The following is a 21,202-nucleotide window of genomic DNA, read 5'->3' on the forward strand; positions in this document are numbered from 1 at the left end:
GTGTATGTACAGCATGTGTGTGTCTGGTGCCCATGGAGTCCTAAAGAAGGTGTTGGATCCCCTGGAACTAGAGTAATACAGATGGTTGTGAGCTGCCATGCAAGTGCTGGGAACTGAAGCTGGGCCCTCTCCAAGAACAGCAAGGACTCTGAACCACTGATCCATCTTTCTAGCCTCAATATTAAATAATTTATCCCAAACAAAGCTAATGAAGTCAACAGGTTGACTTGTGACTTCAGTTAATCAATGACCTGTGACGATGCAGTGACTTAGTCACTAGCCCTTCCTGTCAACAGCTCTAAACAAAACCTACTAAAACCAAGAGTTTAAAAAACGTTGCTGCTTCCCTGCTGATGGCTGCAGCTCTCTCACCTTTAAGTAGGCCATGGTGAGGAGTGGCAATAAGGTAAATGGCACCAAGTAGAGGAGGGCAGGTTGGGCAGCTCGGTGGATTCGAGATGCCACAGTTGCAGTGAGCAGTCCTAGGAGAGAAGACATTGTTGAGTGGCTCTGAGTGGCCAGAAGAGAAGAGAAGAGAGACCCTCTGCCACCTGGCTGTGACACAGATAGCAGGTAGAATTGCCACAGAAATCCCCATGACTGGCTCACAGCCCACTATGCGGACGGTGCTGGCATTAAGCCTGGTCTCTTGAGGTGATGACAGACTTAAGATACTTGACAACTTGCCTGAGCATTCCTCTCAGCCTCCTTACCTGCTAGATGCGGTAATACTAGCCTGACTCCTCAGGGTTTACAGACTGATAGGACCTCAGGTGTATGCCAGGTCAGTAAAGGCAGATGCTTTCTTATACTTACCCTGAAGCATCAGGAGAAGGGGAGGGGGAGGGGGAGAGGAAGGGGAGGCAGGAGGGGAGGGAGGGAGAGAGGGAGGGGGGAGGGAGGGAGAAGGAGGGGGGAGAGAGGGAGAGAGAGAGGGAGAGAGAGAGGCTTGTGTGCTGGTAGAGAAACACGAGGACAGAAGAGTCAAGAGGCGATGCAGGCACTGGAACCAAGGGAGGTAAACAACGAGGAAACAGGACAGCTCATCTGTTCGCTAGACCCTTAGTGTGTGTGCTGGACTGAGAACCGGCTGTGCTCTTCCTACATGTTTCTCAGACACGGGCACTGGGCACATGGAGCACACACCTTCAAGGGTCCCCTAGGTCATAAGCAGCAGAGTCACTGCTCTTCTGGGCAGCAGCTGAAGGCGCGGGGTCTAACTGCAAGTGCTGGGGAAGGGGGAGGGGGGACTGGCTGCTTTCCCACTGGCCTTTCTTACCTACGAAGTACCCGATGAGGGTGCAGTGGAAGTAGGAGACCTTCTGCATGCGCCCAGAGATATTAGCCGGACCAGGGGCACCACAGGAGTCGCCACTGGCCTGTTTCTTGTAGTTGTCATAGCGAAGGACAAAGCATAACAGGAGTCCAGGCATCACAATGTCCCCGATGCCCAACATAGAAAAGTGACTGCCAGTGGAGCTGAAACACAAGATCACTTGTTAGGGAAACCGCACACTACAATCTCTATGCTTCTGTTTGAAGTCTGTTAGCTTTTTAAGACATAAAAGGATCTCTACTTGCTTGTTTCTTTTAGTTTGAGACAGGGTCTCATTGTAGCCCTGGCTTGCCTGGAACTCACTATATAGACCAGGCCACCTTGAACTTACAAAAATCGACTTGCCTCTCCCCAAAATGCTGGAATTAAAGGCATGTGCCACCATGCCTGGCCCTGTCTGTTTCTTTTTGTTATAGGGTCTTGCTATGGGTCAAGGCTGGCCTCAAACTTACATCATTCAGTAGCCCTCTGAATTCTGGGATTATCATGATGCACCACTATGGCATGCTCAACACTAGCTTTAAAAAGTGCAAAGACCTCAGAGCATTGGCCTTGGTGGTCTCCAAGGTAGCTGCTGCTTCCAGGAGGCAGTGAGTCGAGTACTGGGTGACCTCTTATGGGAATGTCACCGTCTGTGACACATTCACTCTTGGAACACATGAGACCTATCCACACGTTACAGAAATCACTCCACACATTTGGGGAAGGAGAAATGTCTTCACTGAGAGAATGAGAAAGTATGAGGAAGGCTGTGGCTAATGTCCTAAGAGGAGCCGACAGAACAGGAGATGTTACTAACTTATATGCATCTTAGGTCTGAGCCTCCGTATGCTGTCACCCTTAAATCACTTTTGGTTCCCAGATCCAGGTCACACTTTGAACAATTTAAACAGACAGGAGGTGAGTCTGATCAGTTAGGCAAACGGGGGATTAACACAGCAAAGCCAGAACCATTTTAAGTAAATCAGCGTTGGTTTTTGAATAGCTGTCCCCAGGGTCTCTTGCCCAAATAACTGAATTATGCTTTTCTTCGTAAGAAGAGCACAGGGGACTTGGTGGTAGGGATCCTGCACACATAATGGAGTTGCTCCTTTGAGTATGTCTTCTGTTACAGGATTGGGCTCTGAGTCAGGGCTGTCTCCGTTGTCATGGGAATGGGCCTTACAGCTGGTGAGCCTGGTGAGTAGATGTTCACCCCGTACCCTGCATTCTCTAGCAGGCCTTGCAGAACTCCTTGCTCCTGACTCTGCAAGCAGCTCCTTAGCTAGATTCCACCTGGGCAGACTTGGGAAGAATTAGGAGTCCTTCACAAGGCCTCTTCCCCATCAGACAGAAGCTGAAGCAGCACACTGGTTGCCAAGGCTGCTTCATCATGACTGTGACCATGAGCCAGGCGGTGGTGGCATACACCTTTAATCCCAGCACTTGGGAGGCAGAGGCAGGCGGATCTCTGTGAGTTCGAGACCAGCCTGGTCTACAAGAGCTAGTTCCAGGACAGGCTCCAAAGCCACAGAGAAACCCTGTCTCGAAAAACCAAAAAAAAAAGACTGACCATGAGAATATAGTTTTACAAATGTCTCAGAGAAACAAAGATTCTGTTCATTTCAGCCAACTGTAAGAAGCAGAAACTGCAGTGATATGCCACGATGTGGCAATATTAAGCAGTACTTGTTCCAAGGTGGAGGATGGCAGTCTCTATGATGCTGCGAATGAGAAGAGTCAGGGTGACAATGAAGGAGTGGCATCAGACATCATTTGAGATGCCAGGACAGCTGAAAAGCACAGAACAACAGAAAGGCTATAAGCAGTGAGAAACACGAAGGAGGGAGCCAGGGTCTCATCTGCAGGGTCAGTCAAGTGGCCGGGTGTGGCAGCACAGACAGCACTCTGCACTCTTCTATCTCAGAGGGCTCAGAACTAGGTGCCACCTTGAGAGGTAGTTTGAGGTGAGAATGAGCTACTTTGAAACCTTGAAAACTAGAACCAGGCACATGTCACACAGCCTGGGGACGGCTGAATGAAGGGGTCTGGCTTTAGACATGCTTAGTTTAGATGGTGTAAGCGGTGAGTGCACAGAGGACAGCAGGCCTGCACTTCTGGTGAGAACTGTCACCCGATGGAGTGCTGGATGCTGCAACCTCTCCTTCCCACAGGACTGTCACTGCTGGTGGGATGTGAAAGTGCTGACCTTGGTCCTCAGCACAGAGCTCTAGTGGCTTGCTTCCTCCTTCTCCAAAACTAGTGAGATGATGATGATGATGATGATGATTATTATTATTATTATTTTGAGACAGGGTTTCTCTGTGTAGCTTTGGAGCCTGTCCTGGAGCTTGCTCTGTAGACCAGGCTGGCCTTGAACTCATAGGAGAGACTACTCATGACTGGACAAAACTGGAGAAACTCTAGCACGATGGTTCTGATCCACCCTGACACTGCAACCCTTTAATACAGTTCCTCATGTTGTAGCAGCCAAGCATAAAATTATTTTTGTTGCTACTCCATAACTGTAATTTTGCTGTCATAAATAATAATGTAAATATCTAATCTGCGACCTCTGTGAAAGGGTTGTTCAACCCTAAGGGGTTGTGACCCACAAATTAATAACCACTAATGTAAATGTAGGTGATTTAGATTAAAAAAGAAAACCTAGATGTCTACAGACTATTTCAATAGCTGTGGAGTACACATTCTTCATAGTAGCCTATCAAACTTTAAAAAAAAGTCAACATATCACATTTTAGGCAATTAAGCAAGTCTTAAACCTGAGACAATTTTATGAATCTTATCAGAGCATACAGGAATAGAACTAAAAGTGAATAAGCAAGAAAACTATAGAAGCTGTATCCTGGTTTGAAAACAAAATACCCCACAGGCTTGTGTTTTGATACTTGGCCCCCAGCTGGTGGTTCTGTTTTCCAAGATTGTAAAAACCATTAGGAAGCAAGGCCTAGAAGGAGGAAGGGGTCCCTCTGGGGGCAATGGGGTGGCACACTGAGGACTCTTTGCTTCCTGATCCTTGGAGAGAAGTTATGCCCTAAGCTTCTACCACCAGAGATGAAGCCACAGCCACACATGCACCTCTCCTGCCAGGATGGACAGTATCCTTTTAGATCATGAGCAAGATAGCTCCGTCCTCTCTTGGGCATCTCTGTGGTATTTTGTTACTGGGATTACAGAAGACAGATGGATGCCCATGACGGGGAAGACACAAAAGAAGGCAGGATGTTCATTTCAGGACGGGGACCCAGAGGCCAGTCCTACCTTGGGAAGACCAATTTTCCAGGCAAAGACAGGCGAGGAACATCACGCCCAACGTTGGGACCCAGGTGGAGTTTCCGGGATAGGACATCAAGGGGATTGTCAGCAGGCTGTGTGGCCACTTTCACCATGACATTGCTGTTGAAGATGTAGGCTGAGAAAAACACCTGCCAGATGAACACACAACTGTAACAGAGGCTGCACGCCACCCACGTTAGTCAGTTGTCCCAACAGCTCAGAACCAGAAGGCCTTGGTCAAGGCTTTGACTGAAGAATCTTCACTTCCGGGCTGGAGAGATGGCTCAGTGGTTAAGAGCACTGACTGCTCTTCCAGAGGACCCGGCTTCAATTCCCAGCACCCATATGGCAGCTCACAACTGTCTGAAAATGCAGTTCCACGAGATCTGACACCTTCATACCAATGTACATAAAGTTAAATAAATCATTAAAAAAATTAAAAAAAAAAAAAAGAATCTCCACTTCCTGTGCTGGCTTGCAGGTCACTCTGTTTTGCCACTCCCATTTCCCTTTCCAGTGGAAATTCTCCTACGCAAGAATTTTTGACAGCTTGTTGCACCAGTCACACACATTACCTGCTGTATCCCAGAGGCCACCAACAAAGGGACAAATGCTTGTACAAGGTCAGCACCTGCAGTCCTCGAGTAGCAGGACTCACCGGGATGATCAGCACGCCAGGCTTTGCGTATTTAGCAGCAGACAGCTTTTAGCACCAACTGCTTCAGTTACACTCAGACACTCACCCAGAAGACATCGTAGATGAGAAGCCCTGAGAGAAGCAGGCAGGAGACCTTGAGGCTTGGCAGGCGGACGAAGGCGATCATGGCAACACAGAGACCCATGGCCAGAGCTGGGGGTGGGGTGAGCACATGGGGATCAGTCAGCATGTGGATGGCAGATCTCTGCACAAGTCTGTGACCATCCAGCCCTCTAGTCTGTACTAGTGCTCTGAACTCTCATTTCAGACAACTGTCCCTATTGCAGCAGCCCACCTGGACCTGCTGGGATTTCAGGTGGGTGACAGCTCTCTTTACGCTACCACACAAAGCTGGGCTGTCTGGAGACCCAGGATCTCTGTCATCTTGAGCTATCTAGCCACAAGCCAGGGGATATATTCTCACTTCTGTTTCTCAATACCCTGTGGGTAGAGTATATTATTCTTGCTAAGAACGAGAGTGGCACACATCTTTAATCCCAGCACCCAGGAGGCAGACACAGGAAGATCTCTGTGAGTTCAAGGCCAACCTGGTCTACACAGTGAGACCCTTTCTCCAAAAGAGGGGAGTCAACTTATTCCCTGAGTCATGCCCCCTTACTTCATTTAGAAGCACCATTCATTTCAGTAATTCACTCTTCCCTCCATTGCATTTCCTCCATTAATCCTACAATGTAATATCTGCAACATTTTAGTCTTAAACAACATATTATTTGCCAACACCCCTCTCTCTAGCTGCCTTCCTTCCATTTCTCTGACCTAATTTACACAAAAGTCCTTTAAAGCCAGTTTCTTAAACTGTGTTTAGCAAAAACCTTGGTAAAAGTGAAGGTTTGTAAATACACAAGTCAAAAATTAATTAGAAAACCTAAATAAGACAATTGGGACATCTTCCAACAGCGTTGCCCCATGTGCCCCCACACCAGCTTATGGAAGCATTGGCCATGTGACTGCTCATGTGACACGAGGTGAAAACGACTGTTGTCTGAAACCCAAATGGCTTCTGCACACAGCAGATCCCAGCATTTTTATGCACATGAAGTTTTCTTTCTACTCTATTGATTTTTATTGAGCTCTATACATCCTTGTGGCACGATTTTCTGAAAAAATCACCACACTGACATCCAAAGGAGTTGTACCAGCTTGCACTCCCACCAGCAATGCAGAAGTGTTCCCTTTTCCCCACAACCTCTCCAGCATAAGTTGTCATCAGTGTTTTTGATCTTGGCCATTCTTACAGATGTAAGATGGAATCTCAGAGTTGTTTTGATTTGCATTTCTCTGATGACTAAGGATGTTGAGCATTTCCTTAATTGTCTTTCAGCCATTTTAGATTCCTCTGTTGAGAGTTCTCTGTTTAGGTCCTTACTCCATTTTTTTTTTTTATTGGATTATTTGTCCTTTTGATGACCAATTTCTTGAGTTCTTTAGACATTATGGGGATCAGACCTTTGTCTGATGTGGGGTTAGTGAAGATCTTTTTCCCATTCTGTAGGCTGTCGTTTTTGCCTTGTTGACCGTGTCCTTTGCTTTACAGAAGCTTCTCAGTTTTAGAAGGTCCCATTTATTGTTTCTCTCAGTGTGTGTGCTGCTGGGGTCACATTTAGGAAGTGGTTCCCTGTGCCAATGCGTTCAAGTGTACTTCCCACTTTCTCTTCTATAAGGTTCAGTGTGTCTGGCTTTATGTTGAGGTCTCTGATCCATTTGGACTTGAGTTTTGTGCATGGTGATAGATATGGATCTATTTTGATTCTTCTACACGTTGATATCCAGTTATGCCAGCACCATTTGTTAAATATGCTTTCTTTTAGCCATTTGATATTTTTTTGCTTCTTTGTCAAAAATCAGGTGTTCGAAAGCGTGTGAATTAATATCCAGGTCTTCTATTCAGTTCCATTGGTCCTCCTGTCTGTTTTTATGCCAATACTAGGCTGTTTTCAGTACTGTAGCTCTGTAGTAGAGTTTGAAGTCAGAGATTGTGATGCCTTCAGAAATTCTTTTACTGTACAGGATTGTTTTGGCTATCCTGGGTTTTTGCTTTTCCATATGAAGTTGAGTACTGTTCTTTCGAGGTCTGTGAAGAATTTTGGTGGGTATTGCATTGAATGTGTAGATTGCTTTTAGTAAGATTGCCATTTTTACTATGTTAATTCTACCTACCCAAGAGCATGGGAGAGATCTTTCCACTTTCTGGTTTCTTCTTCAATTCCTCTCTTCTAAGATTTAAAGTTGTCATACAAGTCTTCCACTTGTTTGGTTAGTGTTATTCCAAGATATTTTATGCTATTTGTGGCTATTGTGAAGGGTGATGTTTCTCTGATTTCTTTCTCAGTCCTTTTATAATCTGTCTACAGAGGGACTACTGATTTTTTTTTTTTTTGAGTTAATCTTGTATCCCGCTACATTGCTGAAAGTGTTTATGAGTTGTAGAAGTTCCTTGGTAGAATTTTTGGGATCATTTATGTAAACTAAGATCATCAGCAAATAGTAAGAGTTTGACTTCTTTTTTCGATTTGTATCCCCTTGATCACCTGCTGTTGTCTTACTGCTCTAGCTAGGACCTCAAGGGCTACACTGAATAGATATGGAGAGAGGGACAACCTTGTCTTGTTCCTGACTTCAGTGGGATCACTGTGAGTTTCTCTCCATTTAACTTGGTGTTGGCTTGCTGTATATTGCCTTTATTATGTTTAGGTATGTTCCTTGTATCTCTGCTGCTGTCTCCAAGACCTTTATCATGAAGGGATGTTGTATTTTGTCGAAAGCTTTTTCGGCACCAAATAGGATGATCATGTGGTTTTTATTTTTAGTTTTATGGTGGATTAGGTTGACAGATTTTCATATGTTGAACCATCTCTGCATCTCTGGAATGAAGCCGACTTGATCATGGTGGGTGATGGTTCTGATGTGTTCTTAGATTCTATTTGCCAGTATTTTATTTAGTATTTTTGCATCAATGTTCATGAGTGAGACTGGTCTGTAATTCTCTTTCTTAGTATTGTCTTTATATGGTTTGCTCAATAAATGTTTATGTGACCCTGGATAGTAGGCATATAAAACTGGTATACGAAGCAAACATTCACTGATAGTAAATTATAAACTTATAGAAATTCTTTGGTTTACATATAATTTTACCATTAGAAACAAAAAAAAAATCTGCATACTAATGAAGACTGTGCCTGACAACTTTTACATAAATAAATCTTGGCTGAATGACACTGTCTATAAAGATGTCTTCACTATTTCCTAAAGTTGATTGCTATCTTGATCAGTGTCAATACAAGAATGTTGCTCTGTATAAATATGTAATATAAAACAGTAGGAAGTATCCTTAGCACCATTTTAGAAACTGATGGAAATCTGTCCTAATTCCAAGCCAAAATTTACTAGATTATTTTTTTAAAAATGAAAATTAGCAACTCAAAACACCAATTCTATTGATTTATTAGATTTTGAGAGGGTCTTACTGGATGGCCCTGACTCCTGGGATTTGCTCTGTAGACCAGCTGACCTTAAGTTCATAGAGATCCTGAGTGCTGGAATTAAAAGCACATGCCACCTGATTTACAGAAGGAGCTCTAAGACAGCTGGGACTACATTTGGAAAATACATTAAAAAAAAAAAAAGCATGTGCCACCATGTCTGGCTCAAACAGCAATTGTAAAACTCAATATTCTAACACAACCCATTCCAAAGCTATGCTAATTCAGTATTTACATGCTGAGAAATGACAGTAGGAAAATACTAAATGTTTCCATTTTCTATTATACCACTGTGTTTCTGTGAGACGAGACTTTGTATTGAAGCAAAAACACTTCAATTATAATATATAATAGGCACATTATGAGCAGAAGTGTTTTAGGTGGAGGGCGCTGTGCTCTCTGGACTAAGTCTGGTGAAAGGCCATGGTGCTCCAACATGGGTGACACTGTGAGGACACCGTGTCTGACTCTGCACCTCTAGTCACAGCATGGTTAGTGACCTTCTACTGGTGATGTCCTTTCTTTTCTTATTGCAATTCACACATTTACACAGGTTCTGGCCCACAGTTGAAGCCATGACCCGTTGTGAAAGCATGCTAGCTACAATTACAACCTGCCATGTTACTCACCATCCATAAGAAGCCAGTGGCCAGTGAGAACCCAGATGAGGACAAGCATGACAGACAGAGAGAATGACAGTAACTCAGCAGCAGTGAAACGCCCACAGCAACCAAAGGAAATCCTGGAAGACACAGTTATCGGACTTAGGGACGTGTTGCAGTCAATAACCAAATGCTCCTGTGGTTCTTCATGGTCAGAGCTCATAATGGCTAATCAGAGTTGTAGGAAACACCTAATTATCTGGGAAACTAAAAGACCCAAGCCTCGTTGGAGTCATCTTTAGCTCCCATTTGGCAATGCATTTCACTTTTAAAATTTACATTTTATTTATTACTATTATTGGGTGTGTGTGTGGGGAGGTACATGTAGAGGCCAGGTGACAACTTCGTGGAGTCTGTCTGTCCTTCCACTGCAGATTCTAAGGATCAAGCTCCAGCCATCAGGCTGGCTCAATGAGCACTTTCACCCACTGAACCCTTGCACTGGTCTGATAGTGTGGTTTTATACTGAATTACTGACATGGGCTTCAGTATCCAGGAGAACTGAACTTAGGGAAACCCTTCTCTTAAGAGAAAATAAAAAAAAGAGAAGGAAGAGATTCCATTCATTTAGCAATGATGAAATAACATTTGTAAGATGGGAGGAAAATCTACATGGTCAACACTAATTTCTGGAAAATCAGCTGCCACAATGGATTAGTTTCGACACCACCTCCACTAGCATGCTGCATGGTTTTCATGGAGCAATGGCTTCTGGAGGGAAGTACAGACAATGCACTGACAAGACAGCAGAATAATAAGGAGTTTTGAGTTCAATCATTATTCTCACTGCCTGTCCTTCCTAATCTAGCTAAGCAGAAAGCAGATTACACCAGTTCCCACTTGGTAAGATTTGTCTGTACTTTCTCTGTCATGAAAAGGTGCAAAGGGGACATTATCTCCCAGTTTTAACAAGTACGGCCAAACATCTCCATTCCCCATCCCTGGCTGTTTGTGTATTCCAGCCAATCCCCATCACTCTTAATTTAGAGGAAAGCCCTAAGAACTTACTTGTTCTGAGGTGAACAGGGTCTTGTTAAATACTGGCACATCGGGAGAAGAAGAAAAGCAAAAGCTATTGTTGCAAGAACTAGGAAAAGAAAACGGTTCATTAAAAACCTTTTTCTTTGCTAATTACAGGAAAAATGGCATAACTTATGTAAAACAGATTTCCAACACATCTTTCTTGACAATTGGGAAAGTTATGTAAAGATTTTTCTTATTCTCTTAACTCAGCAGGAAAGAACAAGCAGCAGGCAGAGGTGAACTGCTAAAGTCAACTAACTTTTGTTAATTTTTTTCTGTACTTCCACCATGGCTTAGCTTGAAAGCTCATGACTGTGGCTGGCTGTAGGCTCAGTGCTGGAGGATGCACTGGCCACTATGCTGACGTGGGCCTTTGGGCTGCCTGGCAGAAAGACGCCACAGACATTTGCTGTCATTGAAGTTGTTCACTTTCCCAATGCCCACCTTTCTTTCAGACTGTGTTAACAGAATGAAGAAGATTTGACTTTCATGGCACAGTAGATAATATTTACATCATAATATTTGAACAATGATTAAAATATAATTTTTCCTTTTAGTATGCTCGAAGCTAATTTACCTGCTGTACATATTGTGAAAACTACTTGAACTGAGTCAAAGAAGAAGAACATCACTAGGAGAGAGACGGACGCTCCAATGGGCAGGAACAGAGCTTGGGTGGAGTCAATCGTCTGGATACCTGAAAGAGAGAAAACAAGACACACTGACCACTTACTTCATAACAGGCAAGATGGCCACATGCCCTTCCCCTTCACAATTTACTGTACAAACTAAGTCTTACACAATGAGCCAACATCACCTATTCTAGGCTTAAAAGAAGAGCTCAGGCATTTTAGAATCCGTTTATGAAGTTTTCACAGCTTAAGGATTTTTAAGACCTTAACTGGAAAGTAACAGAGCAACAAAGAAATACCTCAGTACGTGGCTAGAACAGAATCCACTCTACTAGAGAGTATAAAAAGTACTGAGCTGGGCGGTGGTGACACACCTTTAATCCCAGCACTCAGAAAGCAGAGGTAGGTGGTTAGTTCTCTGTGAATTAGAGGCCTGATTGGTCTACAGAGTGAGTTCCAGGACAGGCTCCAAAGCTACACAGAGAAACCCTGTTTCGGCATACCAAAACTTCAGTGTATTTTTTAAATTTTTAGGAGATTTGCCCACATGTATGCAGTGCCCACAGGAGCCAGAAGAGGACACGAGATCGCTCAGAACTGAAGAACAGACAGTTGTGAAGCACCATGTGGGTGCTGGGACTCAAACAGAAGAGCCAGTGCTCTTCACTAACTGCTGAGCTCTCTTTCCAGCTCTCTGAAATATTTCTTAACATCAGTGAGTTGGAACTGGCCATCTGTCTCTAGACCTACTATTATTTCAATTTTTGTCTAAACTCCATATCCTATAGCTGCCATCTCTGTCCTTCAAGGAATCTAGTTTCCCACTCAGCCTGGGCAGAACATGTCCACATACATGCAATAACCCATGAAATGCAGGGGGCTTTTAGGATTACTGTGTGACGTGTGGGTTCTAGGCCTGATGACTTCCTCTCAATGAGACTGCAAGCTTCTTGCGCCCTGGGTGCTTTTACTACTACAGTGACCACACACACTTCATCTGAGCTGGGTGGTGGTGGTGCAGGACTTTAACCCCAGCACTCGGGAGCCAGGAGTCAGGTGTGGTGGTGCAGGACTTTAACCCAGCACTTGGGAGCCAGAGGCAGATGGACCTCTGTGAGTTTGAGGGCAGCCAGGTCTACAGAGTGAGTTCCAGGTAGCTAAGGCTTCTTAGTAAGACCCTGTCTTGAAGCGGGGGGACCCCAAGAATAATTTCCTGGTCCTGGGGGATAGCTCAGTAGGTAAACACTAATTTTGGAAGCCCAAGTTTAATTCTTTTTTTTTTTTTTTTAAATTTATTATGTATACAATATTCTGTCTGCGTGTATGCCTGAAGGCCAGAAGAGGGCACCAGACCTCATTGCAGATGGTTGTGAGCCACCATGTGGTTGCTGGGAATTGAACTCAGGATCTTTGGAAGAGCAGGCAGTGCTCTTAACCGCTGAGCCATCTCTCCAGCCCCCCGGAGTTTAATTCTAAAAACCATTATGTAAAAAAACCAAACCAAAACTGCTGGGCGTGGTGTGTACGTGTGAGGCCGGAACTAGGCAAGAGCAGACAGGGTCTCTGGGGCTAGATAACCAGCCAGTAGAGCATAACTGTTCAACACCAGGCCAATGAGAGACTGTCCTAAAGGACGTAAATGGCACTGTTGAGGTGACAACTGAGGTTGTCCTATAGCTTCATACACATGTACACATATGCTTATGTATTATTAAAAAATAATTTTGGGCTGGAAAAATGGTTCAATAGTTTAGAATATTTGTTGTTTTTGCAGAGGACCCAAGTTTCAGTTCTCAGAACCCACATGGCAGCTCCCAACAGTCTGTAACTCCAGTTCCAGAGGACACCCTCACACAGACAAGTGTGTACAGAAAAACAAATAAATAAATAAAATATTTTAAAAGGGGAAAAAAAAACAAAAATCTGGGTCCTCTGGGACGGCAGTCAGTGCACTTGACTGCTAAGCTATTTTTCCAGGCCCCTGTTCTTTGGTTTTTCTTTCTTTCCTTTTATTTATTTTTTTTTAAAACAATCTTTTCTCATTTTACATACCTATCGCAGTTCCCACTCCATCTCCTTCCCTACCCCTCTCACCTCCCTCCCTCCATCCACCACTCTTCAGAGAGGGTAAGGCTTCCCATGGGGAGTCAACAAAGTCTGACACATCACTTTGAGGCAGGACCAAGTCCTCCTCCCTATATCTAGGCTGAGCAAAGAAGTCCTTCAAAATGAATGGGCTCCAAAAAGCCAGTTCAAGCACTAGGGATAAACCCTAGTCCCACTGCCAGTTGTCCCCACAGCCTGCCCCAGACACACAATGTCACCCACATTCAAAGGGCCTAGTTTGGTCCTATGCTGGTTCCCCCGCTGTCAGGCCTGAGTCAGTGAGCTCCCATTAGCTCAAGTCAGCTGTTTTCTAAGTATTCCCATCATGGTCTTGATGCCTCTGCTCATATCACTGCTTCCCCCTCTCTTTGACTGGTCTCCAGAGCTCGGCCCAGTGTTAACTGCCTCCACCAGTTGCTGGTGAAAGTTCTATGATGACAATTAAGGTAGCCATCAACCTGATAACAGGGCAAGGCCAGTTCAGGCACCCTATCCACTTTTGTTTAGGTTCTTAGTTAGGGTCATCCTTGTAGATTCCTGAGAATTTCCTTAGTGCCAGGTTTCACATTAGCCCCACAATGGCTCCCACAATCAAGATATCTCTTTCCTTGCTCTCCCTCTCCTCTCCCATGTGGACCATCCCATTCCCTCATGTACCTCTCACCCCCACACTCCCAATTCACTCAGGAGATCCTGTCTATTTCTCCATCCCTAGGAAGATCCATGTATGTCTCTTTTAGAGTTTTCCTTGTTACCTAGCTTCTCTGGGGTCGTGGACTATAGGCTTGCTATCCTTTGCATTATATCCGATATCCACGCATGTGTAAGTACATACCATGTCTGTCTTTCTGGGTCTGGGTTTCCTCATTCAGGATGTGTTTTTTCTTTGTTTGTTTGTTTTTTGTTTTTTTTTCTAGTGCAATCCATTTGCCTGCAAATTTCAAGATGCCATTGTTTTTTACCACTGAGTAGTACTTGACTGTGTAAATGTGCTACATTTTCTTTATCCATTCTTCGGTTGAGTGGGCATCCAGGTAGTTTCCAGGTTCTGGCTAATAAGATAATGCTATGAAAATGGTTGAGCCAATGTCCTTGTGGTATGAGTGTGCATCCTTTGAGCATATGCCCAAGAGTGGTATTGCTGGCTCTTGAGGTAGGTTGACGCCCAACTTTCTGAGAAACCACCATGCTGATTTCCAAAGTGGCTGTATGAGTTTGCACTCCCACCAGCAATGGAGGAATATTCCCCTTATTCTACATCCTCTCCAGCATAAACTATCACTGTGTCTTTGATCTTAGCCATTCTGACCGGTGTAAAATGGTATCTCAGAGTCATTTTGATTTTTGTTTCCCTGATGGCTAAGGATGTTGAGCAATTCCTTAAGTGTCTTTTGGCCATTTGCAATTCTTCTGCTGAGAATTTTTTAGTTTAGATCTGTACTCCATTTTTTAATTGGATTATTTGGTATTTTGATGTCTAGTTTCTTGAGTTCTTTATATATTTTGGAGATCAGTCCTCTGTCCAATGTGGGGTTGGTGAAGATCTTTTCCCATTTTACAGGCTTACTTATTTTATTTTATTTTATTTGTCTTATTGACTGTGTCCTTCGCTTCTCAGTTTCAGGGGGTCTCATTTATTAATTGTTGCTCTCAGTGTCTGTGCTACTGGTAATATATATATATATATATATATATATATATATATATATATATATATATATATATATCACCAGGAAGTGTGTTCAAGGCTACTTCCTACTTTCTCTTCTATGAATTTCAGTATGGCTGGATTTATATTGAAGTCTTTGATCCATTTGGACTTGAGTTTTGTGCATGGATAGCTATGGATCTATTTTCATTCTTGTAAATGTTGACATCCAGTTATAACAGCACTATCTGTTGAATATGCTTTCTTTTTTCGATTGTATAATTTTAGCTTCTTTGTCAAAACTCAGGTGTTCACAGGTGTGTGAATTAATATCTGAGCCTTCGATTCGATTCCATTGGTCCCCCTGTCTGTTTTTATGCTAATACCAAGCTGTTTTTGTTACCACAGCTCTATAGTAGAGCTTGAAGTCAGAAATGATGATGCCTCCAGAAATTCCTGTATTGCACAGGATTGTTTTGGCTATCCTGGGTTGTTTTTCCATATGAAGTTAAAGAATAATAATTTTTTTTTTTTTTTTGGTTTTTCGAGACAGGGTTTCTCTGTAGCTTTGGAGCTTGAAAGAATATTAATTCTTTCAAGGTCTGTGAAGAATTGTGTTATGATTTTGATAGGGACTGCACTGAATCTGTAGATTGCTTTTGGTAAGATTGCCATTTTTATTATGTTCATCCTAACTATCCAAGAACATGGGAGAGCTTTCACTTCTTTGGTTAACATCACCCCAAGGTGTTTCGTGTCATGTGGCTGCTGTGAAGAGAGGTGCTGCTCTGACTTCGTTCTCAGCACTCTCATCAGCTCTACACAGGAAGGCTACTGATTTTTTTTTAGTTGATCCTGCCACATTACTGAAGGTATTTATCAGCTGTAGGAGTTCCCTGGTAGAATTTTTCTACACAGAAAAATTTATTTTGTACCCAGACTAGAGAACTATGAGCATAGTACTCACAGAGAAGGAACTGGCAAAATCTGATGATCACTGAAAGGGAAAACCCCCACAATGTATGACAGCTATATAATTAATCCCGCTGAGATGTCATATAAAAACTGGCACACAATCTATTATAATGGATTATTTAAAGTAAAACTCTGTATTAAGGCTACAAGTAAAATACATGACTAGAATGAAAGTTAGGCATAAAAGGCTGAAATGACAAGTCAACATTGAAAACTGTTAGGGCTGGGAGAGCTGTTATTGCAAAGGACTTAAGTTTACATCCCAATACCCATACCACGCAGCTCACAACTGCTGTATCTATAGTTCCAGGGGATCTGATGCCCTCTTCTGGCCTCTATGACTACCTGGACTCATGTGTCCATACCCTCCCATACACACATGTACATAACTTTAAAAATAAATCTGTCTCTGTCTCTCTCATTGTTGGGCAAAATCACCTGTGCCAAGCCTGCCTGATGTCCTGAATTCCAGGACCTGCACGATGGAAGAACAGAGAGAGACTCCCGTATCTCGCCCTCCCCCCCCCACATTGAGAAAAAAAAAAGTAATATTTTTTTTAAAAGAACAAACAGAAACAGGCAATGGCAAAGGTTTATAGTCGTTTTATAAGGAATGTGGACAGGAAGATTATGGCTCAAGGACACAAAATCTTTAAAAATCAGAAACAAAAAATTCTGCCCTTAAGAATTTAAATTTGCTTTGGTTCCATTGGTCTTCCTGTCTGTTTTTAATGCCAATACCAGGCTGTTTTCAGTACTGTAGCTCTGTTGTAGAGTTTGAAGTCAGGGATTGTGATGCCTCCAGAAGTTCCTTTATTGCCCAGGATTGTTTTGGCTATCCTTTTTTTCTTCTTTTTTTGCTTTTCATACGAAATTGAGTACCATTCTTTCAAGGTCTGTGAAGAATTTTGCTGGGCACTGCATTGAATCTGTAGATTGCTTTTGGTAAGATTGCCATTTTTACTATGTTAATTCTACCTACCCAAGAACATGAAAGATCTTTTCATTTTTTGGTGTCTTCTTCAATTTCTTTCTTCAAAGACTTAAAAGTTCTTGCCATACTGGTCTTTCACTTGTTTGGTTAGAGTTACTCTGAGATATTATGTTATTTGTGCCTCTCTGTCAATGCAGTAATTCCAATCAGACCAAATTAAAAGATGTGCAGGTTTAATGGCTGCCAGCGCTCCCAGGTGGCCCTTGGGAAAACACCAAGAGTTTGAAAGAAGAACTAGAACGATCATGGAGACCACATGTTCATGCAGTTTAAATAGCCTGTGGGAGTGGTCTTTACCTTCTCTGGGTAGGGGTCACCATTTGGCGGGCTTTCTCAGTGGTGGAGTTTGGACTGAGGCACTTCCCAGGGGAGGGGGTTTTGAAATGGAACTTTCTACCCAACATTCCAAAAAATGAATGCCAGGGGGTTGGGGTGAAGCCCCCAACTAAACAATCCAGACTCTTTGTATAAAGGGTGCAAGGAAGCTTAGGTGATGCTTCCAACCAGTGATGTTTCTCTGATTTCTTTCTCAGTCCATTTATTATCTGTATAAAGCAGGGCTACTGATTTTTTTTAAAAGTTAATCTTGTATCCTGCTACATTACTGAAGGTTTTATGAGTTGCAGAAGTTCCTTGGTAGAATTTTTGGGGCCACTTATGTAAACTATCATATCATCAGCTAATAGTGAGAGGCTGACATCTTCTTTTCCAATTTCTATCCCCTTGGTCTCCTTTTGTTGTCTTACTGCTCTAGCTAGAACCTCAAGAACTATACTGAAGAGATATGAAGAGAGTGGACAAGCTTGTTTTGCTCATGGTTTTAGTACAATGACTTTGAGTTTCTCGCCATTTAATTTGATGTTGACTGTTGGCTTGTACACTGCCTTTATTATGTTTGGTATGTTTCTTGTATCCCTACTCTCTCCAAGACCTTTATCATGAAAGGATGTATTTTGTTGAAGGCTTTTTCAGCATCTAATGAGATAATCATGATTTTTTTCCAGTGTATTTATAGTATTTATATGGTGGATTACATTGACAGATTTTCATATGTTGAACCATCCCTGCATCTCTGGGATGAAGCCAACTTGATCAAGGTGGATGATTTTTCTGATGTGTTCTTGGATTCTGTTTGCAAGTATTTTACTGAGTATTTCTGCATCAATGTTCATGAGTGAGACTGGTCTGCAATCCTCTTTCTTAGCAATGTTTTTGTGTCATTTGGTTATCAGGGTAATTGTAGCCTCATAAAAGTGTTTGGCAATGTTCCTTCTGTTTCTATTGTGTGCAACAATTTGAGGAGTATTGGTATTAGTTCTTCTTTGAAATCTTTTAGAATTCTGCGCTAAAACCATCTGGTCCTGGGCTTTTCTTGGTTGGGAGACTTTTGATGACTGTTTCTATTTCTTTAGCTGTTATAGGTCTATTTAATTTGGGAAGTACACTTGAACGCATTGGCACAGGATACTACTTCCTAAATATAACCCCAATAGCACAGACTCTGAGAGCAGTAATTAATAAATGGGACCTCCTGAGACCGAGAAGCTTCTGTAAAGCAAAGGACACACTCAACAAGACAAAATGGCCGTCTACAGAATCAGAAAAGATCTTCACCAACCCCACATTGGACAGAGGGTGATCTCTAAAATATACAAAGAACTCAAGAAATTGGTCATCAAAAGGACAAATAATCCAATAAAAAAAATGGAGTAAGGACCTAAACAGAGAACTCTCAACAGAATCTTAACAGGAATCTTAGATGACTAAAAGACACTTAAGGAAACGTTCGACATCTTAGCCATCAGAAAAATGCAAATCAAAACAACTCTGAGCTTCCATCTTACACCTGTAAGAATAGCCAAGATCAAAAACACTGATGACAACTTATGCTGGAGAGGTTGTGGGGTAAAGGGAACACTCCTGTATTGCTGGTGGGAGTGCAAACTTGTACAACCACTTTGGAAATCACTATGGTGATTTCTCAGAAAATTAGGAAACAACCTTCCTTAAGACCCAGCAATATCACTTTTGGGTATATACCAAAAGGATGCTCAACCATACCACAAGGACATGTGCTCAACTATGTTCATAGCAGCATTATTTGTCATAGCCAGAACCTGGAAACAATCTAAATGCCCCTTGACTAAAGAATAGATAAAGATGTAGTACATTTACACAATGGAGTACTACACAGCAGAAAAAAACAGGTAAATTTACAGGCAAATGGATGGATCTAGAAAACATCATATTGAGTGAGATAACCCAAACCCAGAAAGACAAATATCATCATATGTACTCTCTCTTTTTTTTTTGATTTTTATTTATTATATATAGAGTGTTCTGTCCGCATATATGCCTACTCGCCAGAGAGGGCACCAGATCTCCTTACAGATGGTTGTGAGCCACCATGTGGATGCTGGGAATTGAACTCAGGACCTCAGGAAGAGCAGTCAGTGCTCTTAACATCTGAGCCATCTCTCCAGCCCCCCATATGTACTCTTATAAACGGCTTTTAGACATAAAGCAAAGAAAAGCCAGCCTACAATTCACAATCCCAGAGAACCTAAAAGAGACACACATGGATCTAATCTCCATGGGAAGTAGAAAAAGACTAGATCTCCTGCCTCTAACTGTCAAGTGAGCCACTGTGCCCAGAACACACCATTATCAGTGAACACAGCCACAGGCAAAATACACACTTAGTTATGGAGCAGGCAGTGAGAACACTAGTGTGAACTGATAGCTGTTACACTGCTGACTTGGTATCTTTTGATTAACTATTTATCTAACTATCATAGTTATTTAACTAACTATCATAGGCTAGGCAACAGGAGGGATTAGAAGAAATTTCTAGTTTTTATAGGGTTTACAGTCAAAATGGGGAGATTTAAAGATGTGTATATGTACTAACAAAAGGATTCCAAGTGTATATCCACCAATTTTCATAGTTCAAAACTTCAAGATGTCCAGTGCAGGGAGTGGAGTAAGTCCCAGATAGATGTGTGTTGTTGATATGAGCTGCCCATGCCAAGGATCTGAATGCTTCAAGCCCACGGGAAAATGGCAGCTCCCTGCTGAGGCTCAGAGAAATGGCAAAGCCTTCTTTGGGAGTCCATAAGGACATAGAGTTCTCCTGGGGATATCTAGGGTGTGAAGACTGTTCTTTTACCCACTTTCACTGAACGCAGCTAAACCTGCCTCCCTGACCCAGCGGTAGACCATAAGTCCTGACTCTTTGTTCCACTTTATGTATTAAACTCACAAGCTGAGTTTTCCAACAGAGAACTCAGTCTACCATATTCCAGATTTTCCCCCCTGTGTGTGTGTGTGTGTGTCTTTTCTGCATTCCTTCTTCAGTCATCTGGTCTGTCCCTGAAGGCCACGCAATGGACTGAAGTCAAGCAATGGAGTTTATGTAGCTTTTTAAAAAATCTTACCACTAACTAAATGATTATGGAATTGGGCTGGACATGGTGGCACACACCTATCCTATAATCCCAATACTGGGGAGAATAAAGGCAAGTGGATCTCTATGAGTCTGCGGTCAGACTGGTCTATATATTGAGTTCCAGGCCAGTCAAGGCCACACATAATGAGACCTGCCTAAATAAACATACATTCATAGACAGGTGTGTGTGACAGAGATCTCACATGCCTCTTAGGGCAGACACAGGAGATAGAACTACACTTGAGGAGTCAGAGATGATCTGGATGGAAATCCCTGCCTCATTCTTCCCAATCATTTTATGTACATATAAATTTTGACTTTTTTGTTTTATTTTTTTGAAAAACAGCCTCTGTGTAATAGCCCTGGCTGTCCGTGAACTCATTGAAATCCACCTGCCTCTGCCTCCTGAGTGCTGGAATTAAAGGTGTGTGCCAGTATTGCCAAGCTTTGACTTTTTTTTTTTTTTTTTTAAAGACGGGGTCTTACTATGTGAGCCCAGAATGACTTTGCGCTGGAAACCCTCATTCCTCAGCTATCCAAGTGTTGGAATTACAGGAACAAGCCTCCAGGCTCTACTCTGTATGCTTTTTTAAATCTATCTATACAAGTACCCTAAGATAGTCATATTTACTGTGCTTGGTTTTGAATTTTACATACATTGAATAATGTATGTGTGGCTTCTTTTTTGCAATACTATTTTATAAGAATATCTATTCCAGTCTAAGATCAATTGTGTAAAATATGCTAAAAATTTGTCCATTCTATAGCTGACATTTAGTTTTTGGTGGGGAAGCTTTGTTAGCCAATTATCCTTAAGAGGTGGGACCAAGTTAGGGTGTGGCTTTCTGGGACCTGGAGAAAAACGGGCACAAGGCCCAGTTGCTCTCTCTCTATGGTTCCCTTGC

The 21,202-nt window shown here is 42.6% G+C and overlaps 1 protein-coding gene across 2 annotated transcripts in view; it reads right to left on the reverse strand.

Moving 5' to 3' along the window:
• Sppl3 (signal peptide peptidase like 3) overlaps window positions 1–21,202 on the reverse strand; it is a 102,511-nt gene that overhangs the window by 2,161 nt on the left and 79,148 nt on the right. For both annotated transcript variants that reach the window (XM_038344539.2, XM_042055869.1), the window contains exons 4-10: window positions 11,072–11,191; window positions 10,480–10,558; window positions 9,439–9,551; window positions 5,356–5,462; window positions 4,598–4,761; window positions 1,280–1,479; window positions 373–482 (exon numbers count right to left, since the gene is read on the reverse strand). In XM_038344539.2, coding sequence (XP_038200467.2) covers window positions 373–482; window positions 1,280–1,479; window positions 4,598–4,761; window positions 5,356–5,462; window positions 9,439–9,551; window positions 10,480–10,558; window positions 11,072–11,191 — 893 coding nt within the window. The remainder of the gene's footprint in view (window positions 1–372; window positions 483–1,279; window positions 1,480–4,597; window positions 4,762–5,355; window positions 5,463–9,438; window positions 9,552–10,479; window positions 10,559–11,071; window positions 11,192–21,202) is intronic.

This window comes from Arvicola amphibius, chromosome 10 (assembly GCF_903992535.2).
Source record: "Arvicola amphibius chromosome 10, mArvAmp1.2, whole genome shotgun sequence".
Lineage (NCBI taxonomy): Eukaryota > Metazoa > Chordata > Mammalia > Rodentia > Cricetidae > Arvicola > Arvicola amphibius.